The sequence below is a fragment of the Nothobranchius furzeri genome, chromosome 10 (genome assembly GCF_043380555.1).
Source record: "Nothobranchius furzeri strain GRZ-AD chromosome 10, NfurGRZ-RIMD1, whole genome shotgun sequence".
NCBI classification, from domain to species: domain Eukaryota; kingdom Metazoa; phylum Chordata; class Actinopteri; order Cyprinodontiformes; family Nothobranchiidae; genus Nothobranchius; species Nothobranchius furzeri.
In genome coordinates, this window is record NC_091750.1 from 32,206,009 (window position 1) to 32,231,628 (window position 25,620).

The following is a 25,620-nucleotide window of genomic DNA, read 5'->3' on the forward strand; positions in this document are numbered from 1 at the left end:
ATTGTGCAGTTGACTGCAATCTATTTTATTGCACATGAACACAGTCAGCGGTGTAAAATGAGCTAAACAGTGCAAAATATCAGTCCTGAATAATTTTTTGGCATCAAAATATGAGAGGTAAATTCCATAAAAAATAATGTAGAATCTAGAATAGAGTTTGTAAGTGGTATGCATTGCTGGGGGTGAGTGTCTTGTTCCCCATGTAGTTGTCCATCGCTTTTTTCTGCATAAGAAACACAAATAGACTGAAATAAGTACACATATAAAATAAAGCAGCACACACACTACAACACTCAATATTACATTATTTGAATTAATTAACAATATACAGTGATCATTTATTTTGACAAAAATGTGTTGTGAGGCGTTTTAAAGCATTAGACAGTAAAACAGCCTTTTAATAGTAAAAAAAAGGACTTTCTGAATTTCTCCTGTATTTAAAAATTGAAAGCGTACAACTATGCCGCGTTATATTCACCTGGACACAGCTCGTCTGTATATTTTTCTCCGCGGAGTTGTCCTTTTTTGAATGAGGAACATAGTTATGGGTTTGTGCCGTTTTTCTCTTAACGAGAACATTCTTATAAACAGATGTGCTAAATTTGGCAAGTGCATGATACACAACACGGAGGAGATTCACGATTGCATCTAGTCAATCAGAAGTAGAACACCGTAGACTGACGCGGCAAAAAAACATGTTTAACATCCACTATAACGAACTCAGCTCCCAAATTTGATCTGCGTTAGCTTGTTTATTTTCTGTTACTTACCGGATTTACCGGACTTTCCTCTGCTGCATCAGCCCCCACATGTTTTCGTCTCAAATGTTCACTTTGGGACGTCGTGCTTCCGTGCCATGCTAGATGGTTTTTGCATATTTTGCAGGTCACCCATCTTTTCAAGGCATCTAGAGTGAAGTGCTCCCATACTCGTGAGGTTTTTGTCCGGGATTTCTCTTCAGTTTTGTCGCTTCTATTTTTCTTCCGTATTTCTTCTTGTTCTGCCATCTCTCACAGCAAGATGAGCGTCAGTAACGTGTTACGTCATGAAAACCGAGGGCACTTATTGGCTCATTTCTTCTTCTACGGCTCCACTGGTAGATCAGTGGCTCATTACTGCCACACACTGGCGGCAAATTTAACAGATTGTAACCGATGTCAGACTGTGGTAAAAAATAGACTTTATGCAGTAAAATATGATTATTAAACAACTAATCGATGACTAAAAAGTTGTTAACTATTTTAATAATCGATTATAATCGATTAAATCGATTAGTTGTTTCAGCTCTACACCGGACCCTTCATGATCCTCCTGTGGGTGGTGGGTCCACAGTTGGATGAGCCCATGTATCCGGTTCGGGCTGGACCCGGCTGGGCCCCATGGGCGAAAGCCCTGCCACCAGGCGCTCGCTCACGGGCCCAAACCCCAGGCCTGGCTCCAGGGTGTGGCCCCGGTAACCCTCCGGGCCGGGTACTCTGACTCTTTGAACTTACATCCATGAAAGGTCCTTTGAAACGTTCTTAGTCTCACCCTTCACCTAAGACCAATTTGTCATGGGAGACCCTACCAGGGGCACAAAGTGCCCAGACAACATAGCTCCTAGGATCATTAGGGCACTCAAACTCCTCCACCACGATCAGGTGACGGTTCAAGGAGGAGCCAACCAGTACTTGAAATAACATAACAACTGACATAGTAACAAAAGGAGCCCAAACTCAGGACCTGACTACAGACATGTACAAAAAAACCTCTCTACATACACAACAGGATCAACTTAAATAGTGGCTGATCAGACCACTGCCAACACACTAGGGTGGGGAGACATCAGTTAACAAAGAACATAAATAAACTACTCCTAACAAATTCATACTAATCAGTCCATTATGTTTGAGTTACTTAAAATGAATACATATTACTATCAAAACCCAACTACTATTTACAAAAGAGAATAACTATACACAAACACAGGAATCTCTTCTCCCTTGAGAGTTGGTATGAGCCAATAGTGCTGATCAGGCCAAGTAAAGCGATCTGCTACAGCTGCTCCAACTCCAAGGCCACTGGCAACTCAAGTAAAACTTATTAAACAATCATATAAACACCTATAGACTAAAACCGATAAGTAACTGAATGTGTGCACTACATACTGTCACCTACACAGTCAATCCATAGAAACAAAACACTCACTTATTCAAAATAAACGAAACATTACCAGACAGCCATTCACTTGAGGTGTGACAGCAGGGCAGCTGTCACAGGCCACGTCACTACTATATTACTGTATATGCGTGTATTTGTGTGTGTGTGTGTGTGTGTGTGTAAGGACAAGGCGACAAATTGAAAATTTTAAACTTATTTTTCTTCATACTGTAAATGGCACATGCTGTGAAGAGTGGGTAAAATCATGGTTCACAGAGCGGTTTGGGTTTTTGCTTTATGCAGGACAAAGATTTCACCACAATCAAATGTAAAATGAATTAAACTCTTATCAGGTGTGTAAATGATGCGTTGTCTTTGTGCAGCGAGAGCTGTTTGATATGGAGTCTTGGGAGAGGCCAAGGGAGGAGTTCAAACTTCACAAAAAACTGGGAGAAGGACACTTTGGAGAAGTGTGGGAGGCTATCTGGACCAAAGAAAACCGAAAAGTGGCCATAAAGACACTGAAACAAGGTAAATACGAAGCTGTTGTAACACTTTGCTGTTGGTTGCTAGAAAAATGTTCATCATGTTGAATCTGTTTTTTGGGAGTGCTGCGTTAGCTAAAGACAAAATGCCTTTATTCTAACCAGTGAATGTGGGCACAAATAAGTGCCAGTACTCCCTCACAATGTATTGGACCATGCGGAAACTCGGATCAACATCCAATCCGAACGAGGGGGGTGCATAAAAGCACTGATTGTCCCTGAACACACATACAGTGCTCAGCACAAAGGAGTAAACCCCACTACATGTGTTAGAAAACCTTTAGTTTCCTTTCAGAATCAACATTTTCTTAGGTCCCATCCTACAAAATACTCCCACTAATGTGGGCCATTGATTGCAAACAAGACGTGTTAATTTGCACACACAAAAAAGTGATTTTTACTAACAAATTAATTCAAGCCCATATTGCAAAAATGAGTACACCCCAATTATAGTCTTAGGAGAAAAGCCACACTTACTTTACGTTTTTATTTGGCAGACCACTTAAGACTACTAAAGTCTAACTTAACAGGCATTCAACCACAGTTGAACCCTAACCCTAACCCACATTTAAGAGGTGTCCAGCAGACAACTGACTCTAAAAGGGCATTACTTTACAAAGAAAACTCATCTCATAAATGCTGTCAGGAATTCAGTTAGTTTATTTATAAAGCGCCAAATCATGACAAGAGTCATCTCAAGTAAACATTCCAGTACAGTTAACTTCATTAACCAATCAGTAAAAGGTTTCCTATATAAGGAACCCAGCAGGTTGCATCGAGTCACTGACTAGTGTCAGAGTCTTTACAGCAATCCTCATACTAAGCAAGCATGCAGCGACAGTGGAGAGGAAAACTCCCTTTTAACAGGAAGAAACCTCCAGACGATCCTGGCTGAGTATAAGCAGCCATCCTCCACGACTCAGCAATGCCTCCACATGAAAAAGAATTGTCACGACATTTGAGAAAGAAAATAATTTATTTACACAAAAAAGGTGAGGGTTACAAGATCAGCAAAGCTTTACACATCAGTCAGAATACTGTAGCAAAAGCGATTCCAAAATTTTAAGGAAGATGGAAGTGCAACCATCTTACAGAGACATCCAGGCCATCCATTTAAGTTGATGTGTCGACAGGAGTGTTTTCTTTTGAGAAGGGTTAAATGAAACCACCATGCAAGTTCGCTGCAGTTAGCTAAAGCAGTAGAAAGCTAAACTGGGGTGACCGTTTCCCTTGACACCATACGGCACACACTGCAGAGGATTGGCATGCATGGGTATCGTCCACAAAGGAACCCTCTCCTAAAGCCCACGCACAATAAAGCACACCTAGGATTTGCTAGGGCCCGTGCTGTTGGAGATTAAGACTTCTGGGACTCTAGACTCTGGAGTGATGAGACAAAGATCTCTTTTTATGGATCTAATGGTTTCTAAACTGTATGCCGTCTTAAAGGTGAGGATATAAAAGAGAAAAGCATGGTTCCTATAGTGAAACACGGTGGTGGCGGTGTCCTTATGTGGGGCTGCATGAGTGCTGCTGGTGTTGGAGAGCTGTATTTCATTGATGGTATCATGAACTCAACAATGTCCTGCTCTATACTGAAGGACGAGATGCTGCCATCACTCCGTGCACGTGGTCGTCGTGCACTTTTCCAACACGACTGTGAGGGACGGAGACAGTTAGGCAGGAGGACACGCTGATGATTTAAAAAAAGATTTATTTCCCAAGAATTCCCAAAACAAGTTTACTTTATACATGGGCCCATTAAAAGAGGTCAAATGAAAAAACACCTCACCTCAAACCATAACGGTGCTTAAACATAACAACATACCTGGCTAACAGCTTAAACAAGCAAACTGACCTGACAGACGACTAAGGGAGCTTAAATACTGGCCGATCAGACCAAGCTGACACAAACGAGGGAACTCTCATCTACCCAATTAACAAAAAGACTAAACACAATTTAAGAGTTTATGTTTATTTATTTGGCAGACGCTTTTATCCAAAGCGACTTACAATTTATAACCTACAGGGCATGTTGTGATCTGTGGGGGAAACCGGAGTACCCGGAGGAAACCCACGCATGCATGGGGAGAACACGCAACTCCACGCAGAAAGGCCGCAGCCGAGTTTCGAACCTGCGAGGCAACAGTGCTAACCACTGTGCCACCATGCAGCCCAATTTCTGATGAAACATGTATAATCATGACCTGAGAATAATCACACAAAATGAGAGGTGAACGATGGAAAATAATACATAGTCTAGTAAAGTACAACAGAGTACAACTATTCTGTTATAGTGTATAAATACTGACCGTACCATGAATTCATCAAACATCATGGCCTTTTCGCACGCCCACCACCGGCAATGCAGACTGCCCAGGTATCGGTGCTGCCTGACAAGTAGATGCACGCATATCCAGACAGAAATGGTCACAAGGCTGCTTCCCATGATAAATGCTTGCAGCAGATAGCCATTTGGAGAGATTCTTGGATCTGTGCCACATGTCAAAACTGTGCAAGACTCCTGGGAACTGTCCTTTGTCTGGGTGGAAAAAAACCGTTAGCACCACTGACATACTGATAGAGCATCATATTGCCACTTTTCCACTGGCAACAGTGCTTTTTTACCCATGAGAGATGAGGTCTGTGTAGATCTGAGCTCTGTTATAAGCTGAGTGATAACAGAGTTCCTCTGTGTTAGCCGCTTGTCACCCGTGACAACAGAAATGATGTTCCTGGTCTCTTTCTCCATGACTGTATATGTGCAGTACTGTGCACCGTAGCCAGGACCATCCACCCATCAGCTGAAGATGCATTTGAGAAGTTTAGAATGAAGCAAATGACAACAAATATCTCAAGGATATTCAATCAAACACAACTGGACTTCTTGGGTAATAGATCAGACATATTCAAAGATGTTTCATCAGTTCATTTTCAAGATCAGGCTTGACGTAGTTTCGAGTTAAAAAATGCACATGTTAAAAGTCTGTGCTGTGAAAAGTGATTTTAGGGGGTTCGATGGTGTCTAATGCTGCAGCCGTCCTACATATGCATGAATGGATGGGTATTAAACACTTCATTTAGTTTAAGGTGCTGGAACGGTTTTCTCATTCAGGGATGATCGAATGGAAACATGTAGCTTCCCCTGGTTGCAGTTTACTCATCTAAACATTGTCATTAACCACAGCTTGTGCTGAAGTTGTAGTCATTAATCATAGTTTCTTGTACTAGCTTTGTCTCACTGTTTCCAGTTTATCAATTAGAATGAATAATGAACGGACTGTGTTATTATTCAAATATGTAACAGAAAACTGTGACTGATTACCTACCGTACGCAAAGACCTGCGACAAAGTCCTCATCTGAACTGTCATCAGGAGCAGTCAGCCTCATCAAATCCACCTTCTGACCAGTCAGTGCTTTCAGAGCAAAGTAGATATAAGCTAAATGACGAGCAGAATAACTATGAAATTTATAAAAAAAATAAAATAAAACTTTGCCAAAGTTCCTTAAGTCATTGTCCTCCTCAATAGAAACACTAGCTTGGACTAGCTAGCTTTATAATAGCCACTCACCGCAGTGGTGAAAGACAGCCAGCAACACAGCACAGAGCAGGAGGATTAGGCCGCCTCCGTTTCTCCCGGTAACTGGGTGTGGAGGTAGATGGGCCATAATCCGTATTCTCATATCTAGGATCAACATCACATAATCAACACAAGTATTGCAAAGCAGTGAGCGGTAACATTAGCTGTTAGCGACTAAGTTAGCTGACCTATTAATGAGAAAATCAGTCATTTATGCATTGGTTTTGATGCCGTGAAAAGATTTTATTTGGGTCCATCCGTCATCGGCTTCACTCGGGTTTTGGTTCTTTTTTGGTCGCTCCTCTTCTGTGAAGGATAACAAGATCTTCTGAACTCAGAAGCAGCTGTCTGACTAGCAGCGTCAGCCATTTTCCACAGATCCAGCCTCGCCTCTCTGTGCCAAGCGGACTATTTGGCAATCTCCGATGGTGCCCTCTATTTGCTGGTCTATGTAAACATAACCTCAGTGTCATGCCCGTCAAAATAAAATTGATTATTTAATTTTTTATATAAAACTTTTTAAGAAAATAGTGTAAATCCAATTCCACACACCTCTAAACGCCCTGTGGAAATGTTTTTGTTTTTTAAATATTGCTTTTTATTAAAATGTTCCATATTGAACCTTTAACATTGACCTTTGGGGAAATTCAGTCACACCTTCTCAAAGCCGGAATTAAATGGCTTCTCTTCCTTTTCTTTCAGAGGACACCAAGCAAGATGAGTTTGTGAAGGAGGTTCAGGCCCTGAAAAGCCTCCACCACCCAAAGCTAATCCAGCTGCTGGCCATGTGCTCCAGGGGAGAACCAGTATACATTGTGACTGAGCTAATGACCAAAGGGAGCCTCAAGTCCTATCTCAGCAGTGGGTGCTCACACACACACACACACACACACACACACACACACACACACACACACACACACACACACACACATGCACGCATACACACACACACACACACACACACACACACACACATACACATGCACGCGCGCACATACACACACACACACACACACACACACACACAGACACGCATACACACACACACACATACACACACACATACACACACACACACACACACACACACACACACACACATACACATGCACGCATACACACACACACACACACACACACACACACACACATACACACACACACACATACACACACACACACATACACACACACACGCATACACACACACACACATACACACACACATACACACACACACACACACACACACACACACACACACACACACACATGCACGCATACACACACACACACACACACACACACACACACACATACACATGCACGCGCGCACATACACACACACACACACACACACACACACACAGACACGCATACACACACACACACATACACACACACATACACACACACACACACACACACACACACATGCACGCATACACACACACACACACACACACACACACACACACACACATACACGCATACACACACACACACACACACATACACACACACATACACATGCACGCGCGCACATACACACACACACACACACAGACACGCATACACACACACACACACACACACACACACACACACACACACACACACACACACACACACACATACACACACACACACACACATACACACATACACACACACATACACACACACACACACACACACACACACACACACACGCATGCGCGCACACACACTTTTTTAAATAGCCCCTCTCAAGATGAAAATCACAAGGCGCTTCTCAAGAACAACATTTTTTAAATATGACAAAGATAAAAAAAATCCAGATAAACAAATGTGGTTAAAAGGAGAATCAATCAATCAAAGCTTTATTTATAAAGCGCCTTCTGTGACCTTGTCAGGGAGCCCAAGGCGCTATACACAGTACGTAAGAAATGTAAATCACAATGAATAAATAGATAATAAAAGCAATTAAAATAGTGCAAAGAGGGTAAGACATTAAAGTAGAAACAAATGGATAAAACGAGGGATAAAGAGACCAATAAAAACAGGAAATAAAATCAACACAAAAGAGGGCCAACCTCAAACACCTTCAGGGAACGCCAAGTGGAAGAAGTGGGCTTTCAGGCGACTCTTAAAAACCGGCAGAGATGGGGACAGCCTAACAGAGGGTGACAACTGGTTCCAGAGTGACTGAGCTAGGACTGAGAAAACCCGGTCACCACGAGTCCAACACCTAGAATGAGGGTCAGCGAGCAGGCCTTGGTCAGAGGAGAGCAGAGCGCTTGATGAGGAATGCCTGTTCGGGAGTGTGGCCAAATGGGGGGGGGGGTGGGTGGGTGGGGGGGGACTCTGGATAACCTAGCCTTTTAGATGGAGGCATGTTGGAGGCAGGGCAAGGGAGAGCCGTCTTTACCGACTGTACACTCCACCTCCCTCTACTCCCCCACTTGTCCAGATTTAGGCTAACATCAGATTTTAACCATAGGCCCTATCAAATAAAAATGTTTTAAGCCTATTCTTAAAAGTAGACAAGGTGTCTGCCTCACGGACTAAAGCTGGGAGCTGGTTCCACAAGAGAGGAGCCTGATAGCTAAAAGATCTGCCTCCCATCCTATTTTTAGATATTCTGGGAACCACCAGTAAACCTGCAGTCTGGGAGCGAAGTGCTCGGTTAGGAACGTATGGAACAATCAGGTCACTGATGTATGATGGACCTTGATTATTAAGAGCTTTATATGTGAGAAGAAGGATCTTAAAATCTATTCTGAATTTAACAGGTAGCCAATGTAGGGAAGCTAAGACAGGAGAGATATGATCTCTCTTTTTAATTCTCATCAGAACTCTAGTGTTTGCGTGGAATGTTGTTGGTGAAAGTGTTTAATGTGCAAATAAAATTAGGAACAGGCAGGAGATTCCTCTAAAGGAGCTTAGGATGTGCTGAGAGGAAGCAGATAAAAGAGGAATAATAGATATCCCAGCACATAACCTTGAGGAACACCATCAGTGAGGGAGGTGGTAGAGGACTGAAACATCAAAACGGCCACAGAGAAGGAACGCTCAGACAGATAAGAGGAGAACAACTCCAGAGCAGTTCCTGATAGGCCTACCCATAACCTATTATTAACTCAAAATCTACCGAATTTTCCCGACTTAAGTTGCACTTTTTTCATAGTCTGGCTGGTCCTGCGACTTATACTCTGGAGCGACTTGTATACCAAATTATGTATACCGCGCTGCTGCGGACCGGCTCCGGACCAGGAATAAGCTCCTCTGCCCCGCCATCACCTGCTGGAGCCTGTGGCGAGCTGCTGCGGGCCGGGCGGCTCCGACCCAGGAATGAGCTCCCCTGTCCCGCTGGGAGGGTTTCAAACACCGCCATCACCTGCTGCAGCCTGTGGCGGGGTGCTGCGGGCGATCTCCCCGCCCGCCGGGTGGGTTTGAAACACAGCCATCACCTGCTGGAGACCGTGGTGCGCTGCTGCGCCCTGGTTGTTTATTCTGTTATTGTTACCGGTACTTGTCTTGCAATGTGAAATGCTTGGTCTCAGATTTTGTAAGAAAAATCATAAAATTTTCCCCCAAAATGCCACTTATAGTCCAGTGCGACTTATATATGTTTTTTTCTTCTTCATTATACATTTTATGGCTGGTGCGACTTATACTCCGGAAAATACGGTACCTTTCCGACCCCTTCACCATGTCCACATTTCATTCAATCTACATAGTCTAGTCTACTCATAGTCTCATAAGGTTACGTATTAAGTCTGTCCAAGTTGGCATAGTATCTGCTGTTGCATTATTGTGTATGTAGGCAATGTTTACTTATAATGAAAGCCAGTACCCAAAATACATGTTGTTAGGTGGTTTCAGTCTTTGAACTATGGTGTGTGTGTGTGTGTGTGTGTGTGTGTGTGTGTGTGTGTTTGTTTGCTTTCAGGCCCTGAAGGGATGGTGCTGACGTCAGCTCATCTCATATACATGGGCAGTCAGATTGCAGATGGTATGGGCTACTTGGAGGACAGAAACATTGTTCACAGAGACCTTGCTGCTAGGAACATTCTGGTGGGAGACCATCTTGTCTGTAAGGTGGCTGACTTTGGACTGGCTCGAATCATAAAGGTAAAATTGAGTTATTGATTTTACCAAGATTGTACATCAAATATGAGTTTTGATTTTTATTTTGTATTAAACATGTTTGTGTTAATTTCTTTGTAAAATACTGAAGCTTGAATCTAAAATTCAACATCACAACATGCCCTATAGGTTATAAATTGTAAGTTGCTTTGGATAAAAGCGTCTGCCAAATAAACATAAACATAAAATTAATTTGAATTACTGTCCGTTATCTCTGGTGGTTCCAAAAGCCTGGTTTACTCTGTACGCTTTTCGGCCATTTGAGGCAAATCTTTTTACAGCTGTGATAAAAATATCTAACGTGAGGGTACTTTGCAGGCCTGTGGCCATCCACCGAGATGTCATGATCAAATCTGGCCAACACTATTTATTGTCTATATCAGTTTATATAGAAACACTTCAAGCAGTGTCAGAAAAAATACAGCCGTGGTTTGCAGTCCATCAATGGAAATGCACCAAATCGAAAATGTATCGTTATCGAAATTTCTGACCCTTATCGAGATACTTTTTCCCATGTCAATAAATTTGATAATAAAAAATGAAAGATGTGTGTAGGTTGGCAACATTCATGCTCCTTTAAGAAGCTGTACCACCTTCAGTCACGTAAAAATGCAACTGAACATAATGCATGAGACAGCCCCATCTAGTGGACAACTTTTGTTTCTGCGCATACCTGTAGTTATCGTCCGCTTATCGTTATCGAGGTGAAATCCTCAATATATCGTGATATTGATTTTAGGCCGTATCGCCCAGCCCTACACCCAGGGCATGATGCAAAATACTAGTGACGAGTACAATGTCAAGCGTGTTCGTATCGACATCATATACTTGCAAGAACAAGTGAAGCCCTCCTGTTTGGATTCTGGTTTGGAGTTTAATAAAAGAAGTCTTAATGTTAGAGCTTTTATCTTTCATTAATCCTCTTGGGTTTCTGTTGGATTTTAGTGACGTATGTTTTCGATATTAGTGTGTGTAAAGTGGTTTGACTCACTTAAGTCCACTCTAGAGTCCTCACAGTATGACATGAAGCAGTTCTTTGCAGTAGGTGAAAAGCGCACAGTGTGTCCTGGGCTTAAGATCACAACTGGGATTGAATTAAAACCCATTTCATGTGTAGTATTTATGTAGGGGTTTAAGATGTTGAAATATGAGATACAGGCTTATTTTCTAGTTGCTTTAGGTTGTTTATATGAATAAAAACTAAATCTGCCATACTTATTAATAATAACATGTCTTTTCATTGTCATCAAGGTATTAGTCAAGAAAATTGTCATTTAGAAAAGGACCTTTTCTGATGTGTTTGCATATGTAATAAAGCTTGATGTGAATGTATGAACACTAGTAAATGGTCGGGACCTTTGGTTGAACGTCTCTAGGACCACGTTTACACAGCCAGTCGGAACACTAAGATTCCTATCCGATGGACTGCTCCTGAGGCTGCACTCCACCAGCGCTTCTCAGTCAAATCTGATGTCTGGTCGTTTGGGGTTCTGATCTATGAGATGATGTCACGTGGAAAAATGCCTTATGAAGGTAGGGAAAGCCTTTCTAAGTTCTCTGAAATGAAGCGTAAATAATTGTGATAATGATTATGATAACAATGGTGATCGTGATAACGATAATCTTGACGATGATGATGAGAATGGTGTTTGTGATGATGATGGAGGCAAAGTGATGATGGGTGTGAGTAATGAGTGTAATCCATATCTAGTGTATGCATATCCCTCCAAACATACGTAATTCCTGACTCCTTCATTCTAGCTTTCATATAGTTTGTGATATGTATCCTTGTCCTCCTTGTCCTCGTGTCCAGGTCAGGGTTCAATACCACACTGAAATCACACGTGTGGAAATCACCACATATTAAAGTCCCTCCATTTCTCTGGCTATGATATCAAACAGGGTTTCAAAAATGTCCTCTCACCGTCAGGAGGTGCATAAACATTTATTAGTGTGATCGTTTGTTCCTATCGATCAGTCGTTTGGTATGTTCTTGCTGTGTCTAATTTCTAATTTTTACCTTGCTGACGTTTCGTTTGCCGACTGCAAAACTTCCTCAGAGCTGACTCTGACGGTGGCATCTCTTCCTTCTCCGTTTATCCGCGGGCAGCAGAGGACGTTGTCGCCCTCTACTGCCCGCTCTCCCCTCTCCGACGATGCAGTCCCACGCATGATCCAACGTGTAAACTCCGTCGTCCCTGTTCATGGTCCCACATCCACGTCTCCTTATCTCGATAGCTTCTTTTATCCATCTTTTGTATTTTTGTTGTTTGGTGTTTATGATCCTTGTGTTGTCCCAGTCCATTACATGGTTTTCTCTTGTGCAGTGATCTGTTACGGCTGACTTCTTTATTGTACTTTCTGCTTCTTGTTTTGCTGCTCTTGTGTGTTTTCGACTTGTTTCTTTCTCGCACTCCTTTCTATGTTCTATTGTTCGTGTGTTGAGTTGGCGTCCGGGTTCTCCTATGTATGTTTTACTGCAGAGTTTGCATGGGATTTCATAAACGACTCCACATTTAAGTCCAGCTGGTATCTTGTCTTTTGGGTGTACTAGTCTGTTTCTAACTGTTGTGTATGACTTTGTTGGTGTGTTTATGTTGTTTTTTCATTGTTGCTCTTATTTTTTCTGTTATGCCTCTGATGTATGGTAGAGTTATCACTGCTTCTGGTTCTTGTCTTTCTGGGTTTCTGGTTCTTTGCTTTGGGTGTTCTTTTCTTTCTGTTGTTGTTTGTTTTCCTTTGTTTATTGCCCATGTCGGGTATGCGCAGGTCTTTAAAGCGTGTTGTATGTGTTTGTCCTCTTGTTTACGGTCTCTTTCTTCCGTTACCATGTTTGCTCGGTGATATAATGTTCTGATTACTGACATGTTGTGTATGGTGGGGTGTTCTGATGTCCATAATAGATACTGGTCTGTGTGTGTTGGTTTCATGTCCATAAAAGCTATGCTGCCTTCTGTTTCTGACTCATATGTGAACTTTATGCTGCCTGTGTCATCAATGTTATTCAAGTGTTGTGTTAGTGTTTCTGTTTGTCCTTTTGATATGATTTCCAGTATGTCGTCTACGTAGCGTTTCCATAATTCTATTTGCACTTATTAGCACAGTCCTAAAAACATGTTGAGGCTGAACATAAACAACAAAACTTAATTCTGTAGACCAGGACAACATTCATGTACCAGAATCTGCTTCTTGTATGAGTCTGTAAATAAGAACTGAACAAGATCTACTCGTCAGCTTTCAGCAAACATGATGGTAAAGTAACGGTTTAATAAGTAGCTTCTAGTGAAATTAGTGGATTGTGGATTAGTGATGAACTCAATCACTGTCGTCATTTGCGTCTTTTTTCTGTGTGGGTGTCAGACGAGCCCCCGCACCCTGAGAACAACCATCTCAGGTCTAAAGCCGATCTTCGTCCGCGTACGTCACGTGATCAGGAAGCAGAACATCCATGTGTTAGGAGATCGTTTTGGGCCGCTGCTGTAAAAAAAAGTGAGGCGAACCAGAAAAGCTTCTGCCGATCACAATTCAACAACGGATTATGAAAGAACGGATAACGCTCGAAACACGCGGATTCCTCCTGATGTAAGAGGCGAGTCTCCGCTTTGTTTTGGTTGTTTTGGTGTCGACGTCATCCTAGCGTGCAACGTTCTGTGAAAACTGAAAAATGCTGGCATGTAAATCGATCAGGAAAATGTGCCCTCAAAGCAGTTCTTTAAATTAAAATTATGAGACAAAGAATCCAACATTAAACATGGTTGTTACTACTGTAAACTAAAGCTTTTAATTTCTAAAAAGAAAATGCGTTTTAATTATTCAAATGACACTGTGTGATATGAAACAAAACCCAAACCAACTAAAATGTATAATTACTGTTAGGGATTTTATCAATATGTTTATCAATAAACCCATTTCCTGCAACTAGAGAGAGGGACAAGAAGCAATAAGGCAGATAAACAACCAAATCATGAATTGTGGCAAGTGCGCAGGGCAAATGCCCCGAACATCTGGTCTCAGAGTTTATACAACGAGATAAGAAAGGAATGGGAGTGGATCATGTGTGAGAGTGTGTGTGTGTGTATGGGAGGACAAGAGTGTGTGTGTGTGTGTGAATGCTTTCAGGACATTCAGTTAATAGATTTGTTAATAGGTTTAAAGTAATGAAATATAAAATTTCCATAACATATTTCCTCCTGTTTATCCGAATAGGATAACCATACAAAAAAACACACACAAATAACAAATAACATAATAATAGAACACAATAAGGCAAACACGAGTGACGATAACATCAAACAGCAGTTCACAAGATACAAGTGAGATAATGGGAATCAGTTAAATCAACACCATCATAAACTTAAGAAAAGCCATTCAAGTATCTTTGAATTGAATTGAATTCATACATATTTAAGTGAATTTGCTATGATGCAACAGTTCTATAAATTATAGCAGTCCCTGTAAAGAGATTGGGAAGGGTTAGCAAAACCATATAATATACAAAAAAACATCAGTAGAGTTTATTGAAACATCAGGTGAATTTAATTTAAAGCTTCAAGTTGCAGACAACTCTTTCTGTGAATGAGGGAAAATGAACGTGTAATATTAATTTATGCAGCTCTAACTATGGCAGAGCTGAGGCAAATCAATCGTTCTTCATCAAGGGCTTGTCTGTGAACTGGGAGTCTCGGTTGGAGAACAGTTTGGAAGTTCAGAGTCCTCTTCCGTTGATCAGGATGGTTTCAGTCTCACGTTGATGAGTACCTTGTAGTCCAGGTCCGGAGTGCAATAATGGAGTTGGTGATGTGGGGTTCAACTTCTCAATAGGAAGACGTCAGGGTCCTTCCTTGGCGTGTTGAGGTGGTTGTCCAATTGTCAGGGAGCTGATCTTGTCCTTCTGATCCTTTGACCGTGAAACCAGTTTGGAGATTGGGTGAAGGTGATTGAAGCAGTCATCCTTTTCCAGCATCTCTTCTTCGCTGTGTCCTGTCGTAGTTGCGTCCAGTTCAGCCGAGGTGGATGCAGGTCATGTTGTCATGTAGGTGTGCGGTCAGGGAGGAGCCCCAATCCGTCGTCTCAGTTCCAGTTCTAGTACCCCCTCAGATGCTGCTGTCCCAGTCGTTCCATCAGGTGCTGAGAGGCGGCCCAAGTGAAGGCCATGAGTGCGACCACCAACATCAACAATGTGGTGTAACCAATGATCTTGCAGCAGACCTCCATCTTCACCGGTTTTGAGACGTGGCACCCTAGTGGTGGCTCACCCTTTTGAAGCCGGACTTCGTTGTGCCTCTAAAAGCAGTTAGTTGACGTCGATGAGCTTTCAGTGGGATACATGAATCTAAGATGGCCTCTCCGCAATCTTCACAACAGTGGGAGTGATGAGGAGTACTTCGAATGGACCTTCTCTGGCGGCCTCAATTGGCTTGCTTCAGCACCTTCATCAGAACTCAATTTCCTGGTTTTCACGACCTGTGGGTGAAAAAGCACAAGGAAATTCTGGGAGACCACTGTTGATGTTGACTTGATTTTAGCAAAAATTCTTATCCAATATTCACTCTGGACTCTAGTTATTTCATCCACAGTTGTACTAACATGGGTTCTTTCAGCTCAAATTCAAGGACTCAAACATCCAGCCATAGTTTTGGGCGCTATACCGGTTCATACCAAAAACCGGTGTTTATTTTGGTTATGATATGAATTTTTCACATACCGCTATACCGGTGAAAGGCCTAGACAACGTACAGAACGTTCGTAGTAGGAAAGTGTTTCAGCGGGGACTCATTTCACTGCTACACACAACCACCACAGCGTGGTGAAACCAAGAACGACGGCTGGCAAGAGCTGTCACGGCGACATCGAAACTTCGAACGCAGAAGAACTCATTCCAAAAAGAGGAGCCACGTCTGTTGTTTGGAGGTTTTTCGGGTTTAAAAGTTCGGACGTGGAGCAAACAACTTTCATATGCAAATGCTGTCGAGCAACGGTGGTAGCCGGCGGGGGTAACACCAGCAACTTTCTTCATCACCTCAGCCGAAAACACGTCTTGGATTACCGAGAATGTCTCAAGCTTCGATCTGCACCCTCCACCTTCAAGGGTTAAACAGCTAGTAATATTATATTAGTTCTGCATTTAGCTACCTGTGACTGGACATGGAAAACTGGTGTTCTGCACATGAAGGTAAACTGGGCTATTTAAGGCCAATCTAGTGCAGTAATTATTTTCTTATAAAAATAATCTGGGTAATCACGGCCTTGTGAAAAATACCGGAAAACCGATTTAATAAAAAATAAACCGTGATATGAAAATTTTGCCATACCGCCCAGGTCTATCCAGCCATTACCTCATTCACAAATGTGTTCCATTTACTTATAACAGAGGCACACAGGCGAGTGCGTGTGTGTAGGAAAATTGTTATCAGCTGTCCCTCCTCTTGAGGCATGAGACATGCATGGCTCACCAGAAACAAAACAGGTCTGACACCGGCAAGCATTGCGTCAACCCGATGCAAAAGTTGGACCTCACATAACAAAGTTTCCTCCAAGTTCCAAGGAACTTGCAATTACCAGGTTAGACACAGAGGGTTTGGGGGGGGGGGGGGGGCACTGTGTGGTGGCATCAGATGTTGTAGGCCAGATGACGCCTAAACTCTCTATTGGACGCTCCTATAGAGAAACCTTACATATACAAGCGTGTGTACACACACAGGTGCTCACATGGTGCTTTCATAAGTATGGACTTGGGCACGTTCAACACAGGTCTTAAGGCTGTGGTTGGCACTAAATGCACTGTGATTTATCATCGTGTGATTGTTCAGTAAAACTATGTAGATTATATATTTCTTCATCAGGTTGACGCACTGATGGCTTGCTCCTGATGTATTGTTGTGTGTTGTTTTTCTCTTTCTGCAGGTCTAGAAGCAGACTCTTGTTCATCATTGGTTGTTTATTTTTGTGTTATAAAAACACCTTATCAGTAACACACAGTGTCCTAAACTAACTTACTGACTCAGTGATAAGTTATAAACCACATATTAATCAAACAAGCCCACCATAACAATGTACTATAGATGCTTACACTATAAGATGAATCCACACAATATATTTAATTGAAGACATTTAACGGCGTGTGTGTTTTCGTTGTATGTGTTCGTGCACGTCCTTCACGCGTGCGATCAAGAACAAAGTAGAAACTCACTGAAAAGAAAGCTACATGACTACATATTAACTTGGTACAAACACATGCTCGCTCCAGGTGGCTTGCACTCTGAGATTTAATCCCAAACCGAAATATTTTCTTCTGTTATCAAGAGAAGAGACCTGTTTGGTTTTGGCGAGGTGTGCTGGTGGCAGCAGGAGTATCCGAGATACGGTCTGTTTCTAAATAAACAAACACGATTCGGAACAGAAATGATGCTGAAATCAAGCAAGAGGCGGAGCTCACCAAACGCCGACGTCACGTTAGTTCCACAGGAAGTCCCAGCCTCAGAGCAGGAGCTAAAATGGTTCTAGGAACTACGGGAAAAGCTTGCTACAGTCCGAAAGCGCCTCATGTCTCATGTTCACCCGCAGAGAATTGGGTACAGTTTGGGGGGCTCGGTCATGGGATTCAGTGTTATCAATCATTCATGATTTATTTAGATGGTCTTGCTGTGGATTTTTTTTGTGAATGTAATTTAGTGTTTAGATTTAGAATTAGTGTCACAATGACACGTGTCATTTCATTTCCTTTGTTTTAGTAGATCAGTTTAGCCAGGTGAGTGGCGAGGGGGGTTTGGTATGATTCTGTGTGTTAGAGGGTTGTGGTCAACAACAATAATAACAATAATAACAATAATAATAATAATAATGGGAACTCTGAGGAAGCAGCATTGAAACATTACTGTGTAATTTTTTTATTTGCACCTATTCAAACAATACTCACCTGACTCACCTGTTTTTCATCTGTAACATAGCATGTTCAGATAAACAGGACAATAGAAATAAAATAGTAATTTAGATCAAAACAATATAATTAATATGTTAATAAAAAAAGAATGATAACAGTGAAAGTAGTTGTCATTACATAGCCGTCTTTGGTAAATTATAACTGAATGTCAAAGAAAAACTAATATTATTTATAAACAAAACTACATATGATATTACCATTAAGAGAATTTATCAACAAAAATAACAATGATTTTTTAGGGTTTTATTGCAGAGTTAGTCTGGTGATGATGGAGAACCTGCTCTCTCCCTGTTCCAACCTTCAGGACTAGCTCTCCCTGTTTTCATCTGTTGAATATTTGTTTAGTGTGTCATCATTTCTTGTGGTTCTGGTTAACTTTTTCCTGTAACTATAACCAAAACTTTACTGTTCTTCACTGATTGGTGGATCAGGTGAGAAAATGTTCCTTTTTCTGATTTATTTTCAGGAAAAAGTAATAAGGAAGTGCTGGACATTTTAACATCAGGGTTTCGACTGCCGTGTCCAACTCGCTGTCCCCAGAACATCTACCGGATCATGTTGGACTGCTGGGCTCCAGAGCCCTCCAAAAGACCTTCCTTCCATGCCCTGCAACACCAGCTGGATGTTATTTATGCCAAATTTTATTTCAAGACTGTAGAAATATAGAGAGATTCTGCTGATTTGATTATTTTAAAAAGTAACAGAAGAAACGTCCACATCTACGGAAGCTGCCACAAAACTGACCAACACCGAGAGACCGGAGTGTCTGAACTCAAAGACATGATGACAGAGAACGCCCACGGAAAGCGTAAAAACACCTTGGATCAAAAGAACCAAACATGTTTTACTGGTTGGTGTTTCCTTTGAATGTGCAATGTTTCTGTCCTGGTTGTGTCCTGCTGCAGTTGAACTAGTTCCTACATTTAGTTTCTACAGTCACATTGTTCTGGTCCAACAGCCTGTGTTGTGAGAGCAGGCTTCATATTCATTTCTCCCCTGAGGAGCTTTCTCCAGCCACAGTCTGAGACGACACAGAACCTTGTGCTTCTGACTCTAAAAGGTCAAGGTAAGTTAATTTATATAGCACTTTCCAGTTGCGTGAGCAACCCCAAACTGCTGAACATAATAATAATCAGCATAAAAACACACTATCCAATATAATAAAACAGATAAAATCACAAACATAACAGTGCAACACAAGAAAACCACAGAATAATAAAAGCATTCAAGTAAAATTTAACCTGCCATAAAAACCAGTTCATATAAGTACGTCCTAAGTAGGGATTTGAAATGTTCTAAACTTACGCGAGCCTTAGTTGTCGGGGAAAGCTGTTCCAGGGTCTCTGAACCGCCACCGGAAACGCTCTGTCTCCCCTAGTTTTCAAACAAGTCTTCAGAATTTCTAAGTGAATTTGAGAGCCTAACCTCAAATTCCTTGCCAGAGTAAAGAGGTTCACCCGTTCAATATATGGAGCAGCCAACCCATTCAGGGACTTGAAAACAAAAAGCAGAGTTTTAAAATGGACTCTGTACACTGGGGAGCCAGTGAAGAGAGACCAGTATGGGGGTAATATGGTCCCACTTCCTAGTGCAGGAAATGTGAGCAAAACTGGAAGGTCACAGGCCTCAGTAGAAGACGAGGTCTGCATGGAGCTCCTAGCAAATGGCTGTAAAAAAGGCAAAATCTACTTATTTTTATCTGATATTGGCTCTAATGAGCATAACCTAGTATTTTTTTTTCTACTGTGGATGGGATTTTAAACCCTTCATGTGTCGGTGGACTCGAAGCCTCTTTGACTACTGCTCAGAGGTTTCCGACATATTTTATAGACAGTCTAGTTGTATTGATGATGATATCTGTTTTGATTAATCTACTTTGTGAATTCTTTGAGTCTGTATCCACAGATATGTTGAATAAAAATTTTGGAAGCATGAAACTAACTAGCTCTGCAATCGACATCATTCCATCTGTTGTTAAGGACGTTGGGCCAGTTATTTAAAATATGGTTTATAGTGTAATAAACTGTAGTTTGTAGTCTGGAGAAGTTCTGAAAAGTCTGAAACAAGCAGTAATCAAACTCTTTCTCTAGCAACCCGGTCTTGATGTCTCAGTATTATCCAATTATCGACCTATTTCTATGCTGCCATTTCTTTCTAAGGTTCTTGAGAAAGTTTTTAAGTGATTGTTTGGCCATCTAGATGCTAACCCACTTTTAGATGTTTTTCAGTCAGGTTTTAGAGAATAGTACAGAAACTGTGCTAGTGAGAGTGTTCAGTGATATTTACAATTATACTGATGTGGGTGACCCAGTCTTTTTATTACTCTTAGATATGGCCGCTGCTTTTGATCATGTTATACTTCTCGATCGACTGGAGAAGTTTGTTGGTCTCTCTGGTTCAGCACTCTCCTGAATGAGTTCCTACTTGTCTGATAGATATGTGACTTAACATTGGTAGCTGATGCTCGAGTGATGTTTCCCCGATGGGGTCCCACAGGGCTCGTTACTTGGTCCTCTGCTTTTCAATTTATATTTGCTCCCACTTGGGGCCATCTTTAGGAAATATGTGCTTGACTTTAATTTTTATGTTGATGACTGTCATGTCTACGCGCCTATTAAAGCTAAGGAAGTGGCTCTAATGTGTATGTGAGGTTAATGATTGGATGGGTTGTAATTTTCTGCAGATGAACAATTCTAAGACTGAGTTGTCCGAGTGGTGCTCCTGTAGTTACTCAGTCTTTGATTAGTGGTTTCTCATATGATGCAAAGGATGTTGTCTAATTTGGGTGTTAAGATACATTTTCAGCTTAATTTTGATGTTCATGTGGTTCGATTTTGTTTTTGTTTTTTTCACCTACGGAATGTTTATAAGGTTAAGTCCTTTTTGATTAGGAATGATTTCAAGAAGCTTATCCATGCATTTATAACATCTCATTTAGACTAATGCAATAGTCTTTACTTGGGTGTTAATCATGGATGTATTGCTAGGCTGCAGCTAGTTCAAAATGCTGCAGCCCACCTTTTGACTGGCGCATGTCAATTTGATCACATCTCTCCAGTTCTTGCCTCTCTGCATTGGATCCCAGTTAAGTTCTGTGTGCAATTTAAGATTTTGGTTCTGACCTACAAATGTTTAAATGGCCTTGCTCCTAGCTATTTATCTAAAGTTCTCGTGCCATATGTCCCATCTTGTGGATTGTGTTCGGCTGACCAGCATAGGTTGAGTGTACCTAGGGCAAGGCTACAGAGAAGAGGTTTTAGGTCTTTCTCTGTGGCTGCACCTACTTTGTGAAATATGTTGCCCATCTCCATTCGGCAGGCGTCATCTGCCTAATCTGTTGCCATTTTTAAAAAGCTACAGAAGACTTATTTATACTCGACAGCTTTTAGTTCCTAGTTGACTTGGTAGTCCTGCTTTTTACCATTTCTTATGTCTGATTTTTAATGTATTATCTATGTTTTATTGCATTTTTACTTGACTGCTTATATTTTTATGGTTTATATGTCTATGTTCAGCAGTTTGGGCAGCATTTAAAGTGCTATACAAATAAACCTGATTTGATTTAGTGCCTGTTGGCAAGTGTGCCGCCACATTTTGAACAAGTCTATTTAATGAAGATGTTTTCTCTCCAGAGTCAGACATCAAGTGAAGAGCAGGATCTGTGTGGAATTCATCTCAGTTTGGGTTCTGATAGTCTGGTCTGGGCAGTTCTTTGGGAGGACTTGCAAACCAGACTTAACTAAAAACACTTTGTGACTAAATACTAACCCAAACATTAGCTTCAGAATTTGTGTCCCACAGTAACTCTTCATAAACCCGTGGAACCACTTCAACAAAATCACAAAGCTTTTGAGCGTCCAGATCCTACCAACATGACTTTGTTGCAGTACTGACTGGACCCAGAACACAAGTGTAGAGACCAGTAGAGTGCATCCTCCCTGTTGGATTTCTGTATAGAAAATAATTAAGCATGTTGCAGTTTGGGGATGAAGGAATTTTATGCATTATATCTGCAACAAATAAAGCTTTACGGTTGAGGAACAGCCCAAAATAAAAGTATTTTCATTGTTGTCTCTCCATCCCCTCTGTATCTCCTGCAATGCCAAGTCTAAAATGTTTGAAGTTTTATTTGACAGGTCTGTGCTTCTTCCCCACCAAGTCAGATTTCAGAATCATGTATAATATGACCTGTTCTCTCTATCCTTATGGAGGTAACACAGCTGTTGAGTTCACTGTCTTGGGTAGAAAGCACACATTTTACTCCTCACCTTCTCCTGTATTACCTGTTATACAGGTGCTGGCCAGTAAATTAGAATATCATCAAAAGGTTGAAAATATTTCAGTAATTCCATTCAAAACGTGAAACTTGTACATTATATTCATGCAATGCACACAGACCAATGTATTTCCAATGTTCATTACATTTAAATTTGATATTCATAAGTGACAACTAATGAAAACTCCAAATTTGGTATCTCAAAAAATTAGAATATTCTGAAAAGGCTGAATATAGAAGACACCTGCTGCCACTCTAATCAGCTGATTTACTCAAAACACCTGCAAAGGCCTTTAAAAGGTCCCTCAGTCTTGTTTTGAAGGCACCACAATCATGGGGAAGACTTCTGACTTAACAGCTGTCCAAAAGACAATCATTGACACCTTGCACAAGGAGGGCAAGACACAAAAGGTGATTGCTAAAGAAGCTGGCTGTTCGCAGAGCTCTGTGTCCAAGCACATTAACAGACAGGCGAAGGGACGGAAAAAATGTGGTAGAAAAAAGTGTACAAGCTCTAGGGATAACCGCACCCTGCAGAGAATTGTGACGACAAACCCATTCAAAAATGTGGGGGAGATCCACAAAGAGTGGACTGCAGCTGGAGTCAGCGCTTCAAGAACCACCACGAGGAGACTCATGAAAGACATGGGATTCAGGTGTCGCATTCCGTGTGTCAAGCCACTCTTGAACATGAAACAGCGCAAGAAGCGTCTCGCCTGGGCCAAGGACAAAAAGGACTGGACTGATGCTGAGTGGTCCAAAGTTATGTTTTCTGATGAAAGCAAGTTCTGCATTTCCTTTGGAAATCAAGGACCCAGAGTCTGGAGGAAGAGCGGAGAAGCACAGAATCCACGTTGCATGAGGTCCAGTGTAAAGTTTCCACCGTCAGTGATGGTGTGGGGTGCCATGTCATCTGCCGGTGTTGGCCCACTCTGTTTCCTGAGGTCCAGGGTCAATGCAGCCGTCTACCAGGAAGTTTTAGAGCACTTCATGCTTCCTGCTGCTGACCAACTTTATGGGGATGCAGACTTCACCTTTCAACAGGACTTGGCACCTGCACACAGTGCCAAAACCACCAGCACCTGGTTCAAGGACCATGGTATCCCTGTCCTTGATTGGCCAGCAAACTCGCCTGACCTTAACCCCATAGAAAATCTATGGGGTATTGTGAAGCGGAGGATGCAATACGCTAGACCCAACAATGCAGAGGAGCTGAAGACGACTATCAGAGCAACCTGGGCTCTCATAACACCTGAGCAGTGCCACAGACTGATCGAGTCCATGCCACGCCGCATTACTGCAGTTATTGAGGCAAAAGGAGCCCCGACTAAGTATTGAGTGCTATACATGCACATTCTTTTCATGTTCATTCTTTTCAGTTGGCCAACATTAGAGAAACAAACATTTTTTCATTGGCCTTTAGAATATTCTAATTTTCTGAGATACCAGATTTGATGTTTTCATTGGTTGTCACCTATAAATATCAAAATTAAACGTAATAAACATCGGAAATACATTGGTCTGTGTGCATTGCATGAATATAATGTACAAGTTTCACGTTTTGAATGGAATTACTGAAATATTTTCAACCTTTTGATGATATTCTAATTTACTGGCCAGCACCTGTACTGATGTGATTGAATCTTTTGAATGAGTTTTAAAAGGGAATGATGAGAGTCTAGTCTTAGTAATATTCGTCTCGTCTTCCAGTAAACCCCCTCTGTGCTCCAGAGTAACCATTTGTAAGTGGTTACTTTTAATACATTTTCAATAGAATATACAGTGGGGCAAAAAAGTATTTAGTCAGCCACCGATTGTGCAAGTTCTCCCACTTAAAATAATGACAGAGGTCAGTAATTTACATCATAGGTACACTTCAACTGTGAGAGACAGAATGTGAAAAAAATCCATGAATTCACATGGCAGGATTTTTAAAGAATTTATTTGTAAATCAGGGTGGAAAATGGAGCCGGCAGCTCCCTTCCCCGTGGTGTTTGTCCAGCACGTCCGCTCTCTCTCGTTGTCAAACTTGAACTGAATAACTTAACAAAAAACCCAGTTCTCTTCCCAAAGCAAACTTGTGCGTCAGAGCAAATGTGTTTTGGAGTTTACTGTGAGAGTAGACCTGTGTGAGCGAGTGTGAAGGTCATCACTAAAACATCTTCAAAACATTATTTAATTAAGCATTGATTCATTATAATTATTATGATTAACTAAAGCATAATAATAATTCATTTGTTTAAAACACATTTATAATGAGTAAAATGGTAAAATGATTATTTAGCATTAATAAACAAAGGAAGTGTAAGACTCTTATTATGACTAGCTTTCTTATGAGAATTCCTTCTTCTGGAAGCTGCAGGTGTTGGATGTTGTGGGATCGTGTAGACTCGCTGGCGGCTTAGGTCTTTATCTGTGGGTGAAAGTTCTGAGCGACCCAGCTCTTGACCCAGCCGGGCAATACAACCTTTTGCACAGAAAACCCATATTTCCTCACATTACAATATATACATATGTATATATACACACATATATATATATACATATGTATACATACATATATATTTATATATACACATATACATATATATATATATATATATACATGTACATGTATATACATATACAAATATATATACATAAACATATGTATACATATATATATATATATATATATATATATACATATATATATATATATATATACATATATATATATATATATATATATATATACATGTACATATATATACATGTACAAATATATATACATGTACATATATATACATGTACAAATATATATACATATACATATATATACACTTATATATATGTATACATATATATATATACACATATATGTACATATATAAATACACATATATATACATATATATACATATATGCATATATATGTATATATATATATGTGTATATATACACACATATATATATACATACATATATATACATATATATATATATATAATGTATACATATGTATA

The 25,620-nt window shown here is 41.0% G+C and overlaps 1 protein-coding gene across 2 annotated transcripts in view; it reads left to right on the forward strand.

The window, feature by feature from the left end:
- LOC107390561 (tyrosine-protein kinase Srms) overlaps positions 1-22,409 on the forward strand; it is a 42,660-nt gene extending 20,251 nt beyond the window's left edge. The window contains exons 4-9 of one of the 2 annotated variants that reach the window (XR_008564199.2): positions 2,523-2,670; positions 6,969-7,127; positions 10,204-10,385; positions 11,777-11,933; positions 18,806-19,405; positions 21,972-22,409. Coding sequence is in view for 1 of the 2 variants with exons in the window: in XM_015967362.3 (XP_015822848.1) it covers positions 2,523-2,670; positions 6,969-7,127; positions 10,204-10,385; positions 11,777-11,933; positions 18,806-19,005 (846 nt within the window). In the remaining variant the exon portion in view is untranslated. Of the gene's footprint in view, positions 1-2,522; positions 2,671-6,968; positions 7,128-10,203; positions 10,386-11,776; positions 11,934-18,805 lie in introns of both variants that reach the window. The other variant, XM_015967362.3, reaches the window with a different exon arrangement.
- Positions 22,410-25,620: the final 3,211 nt, after the last annotated feature.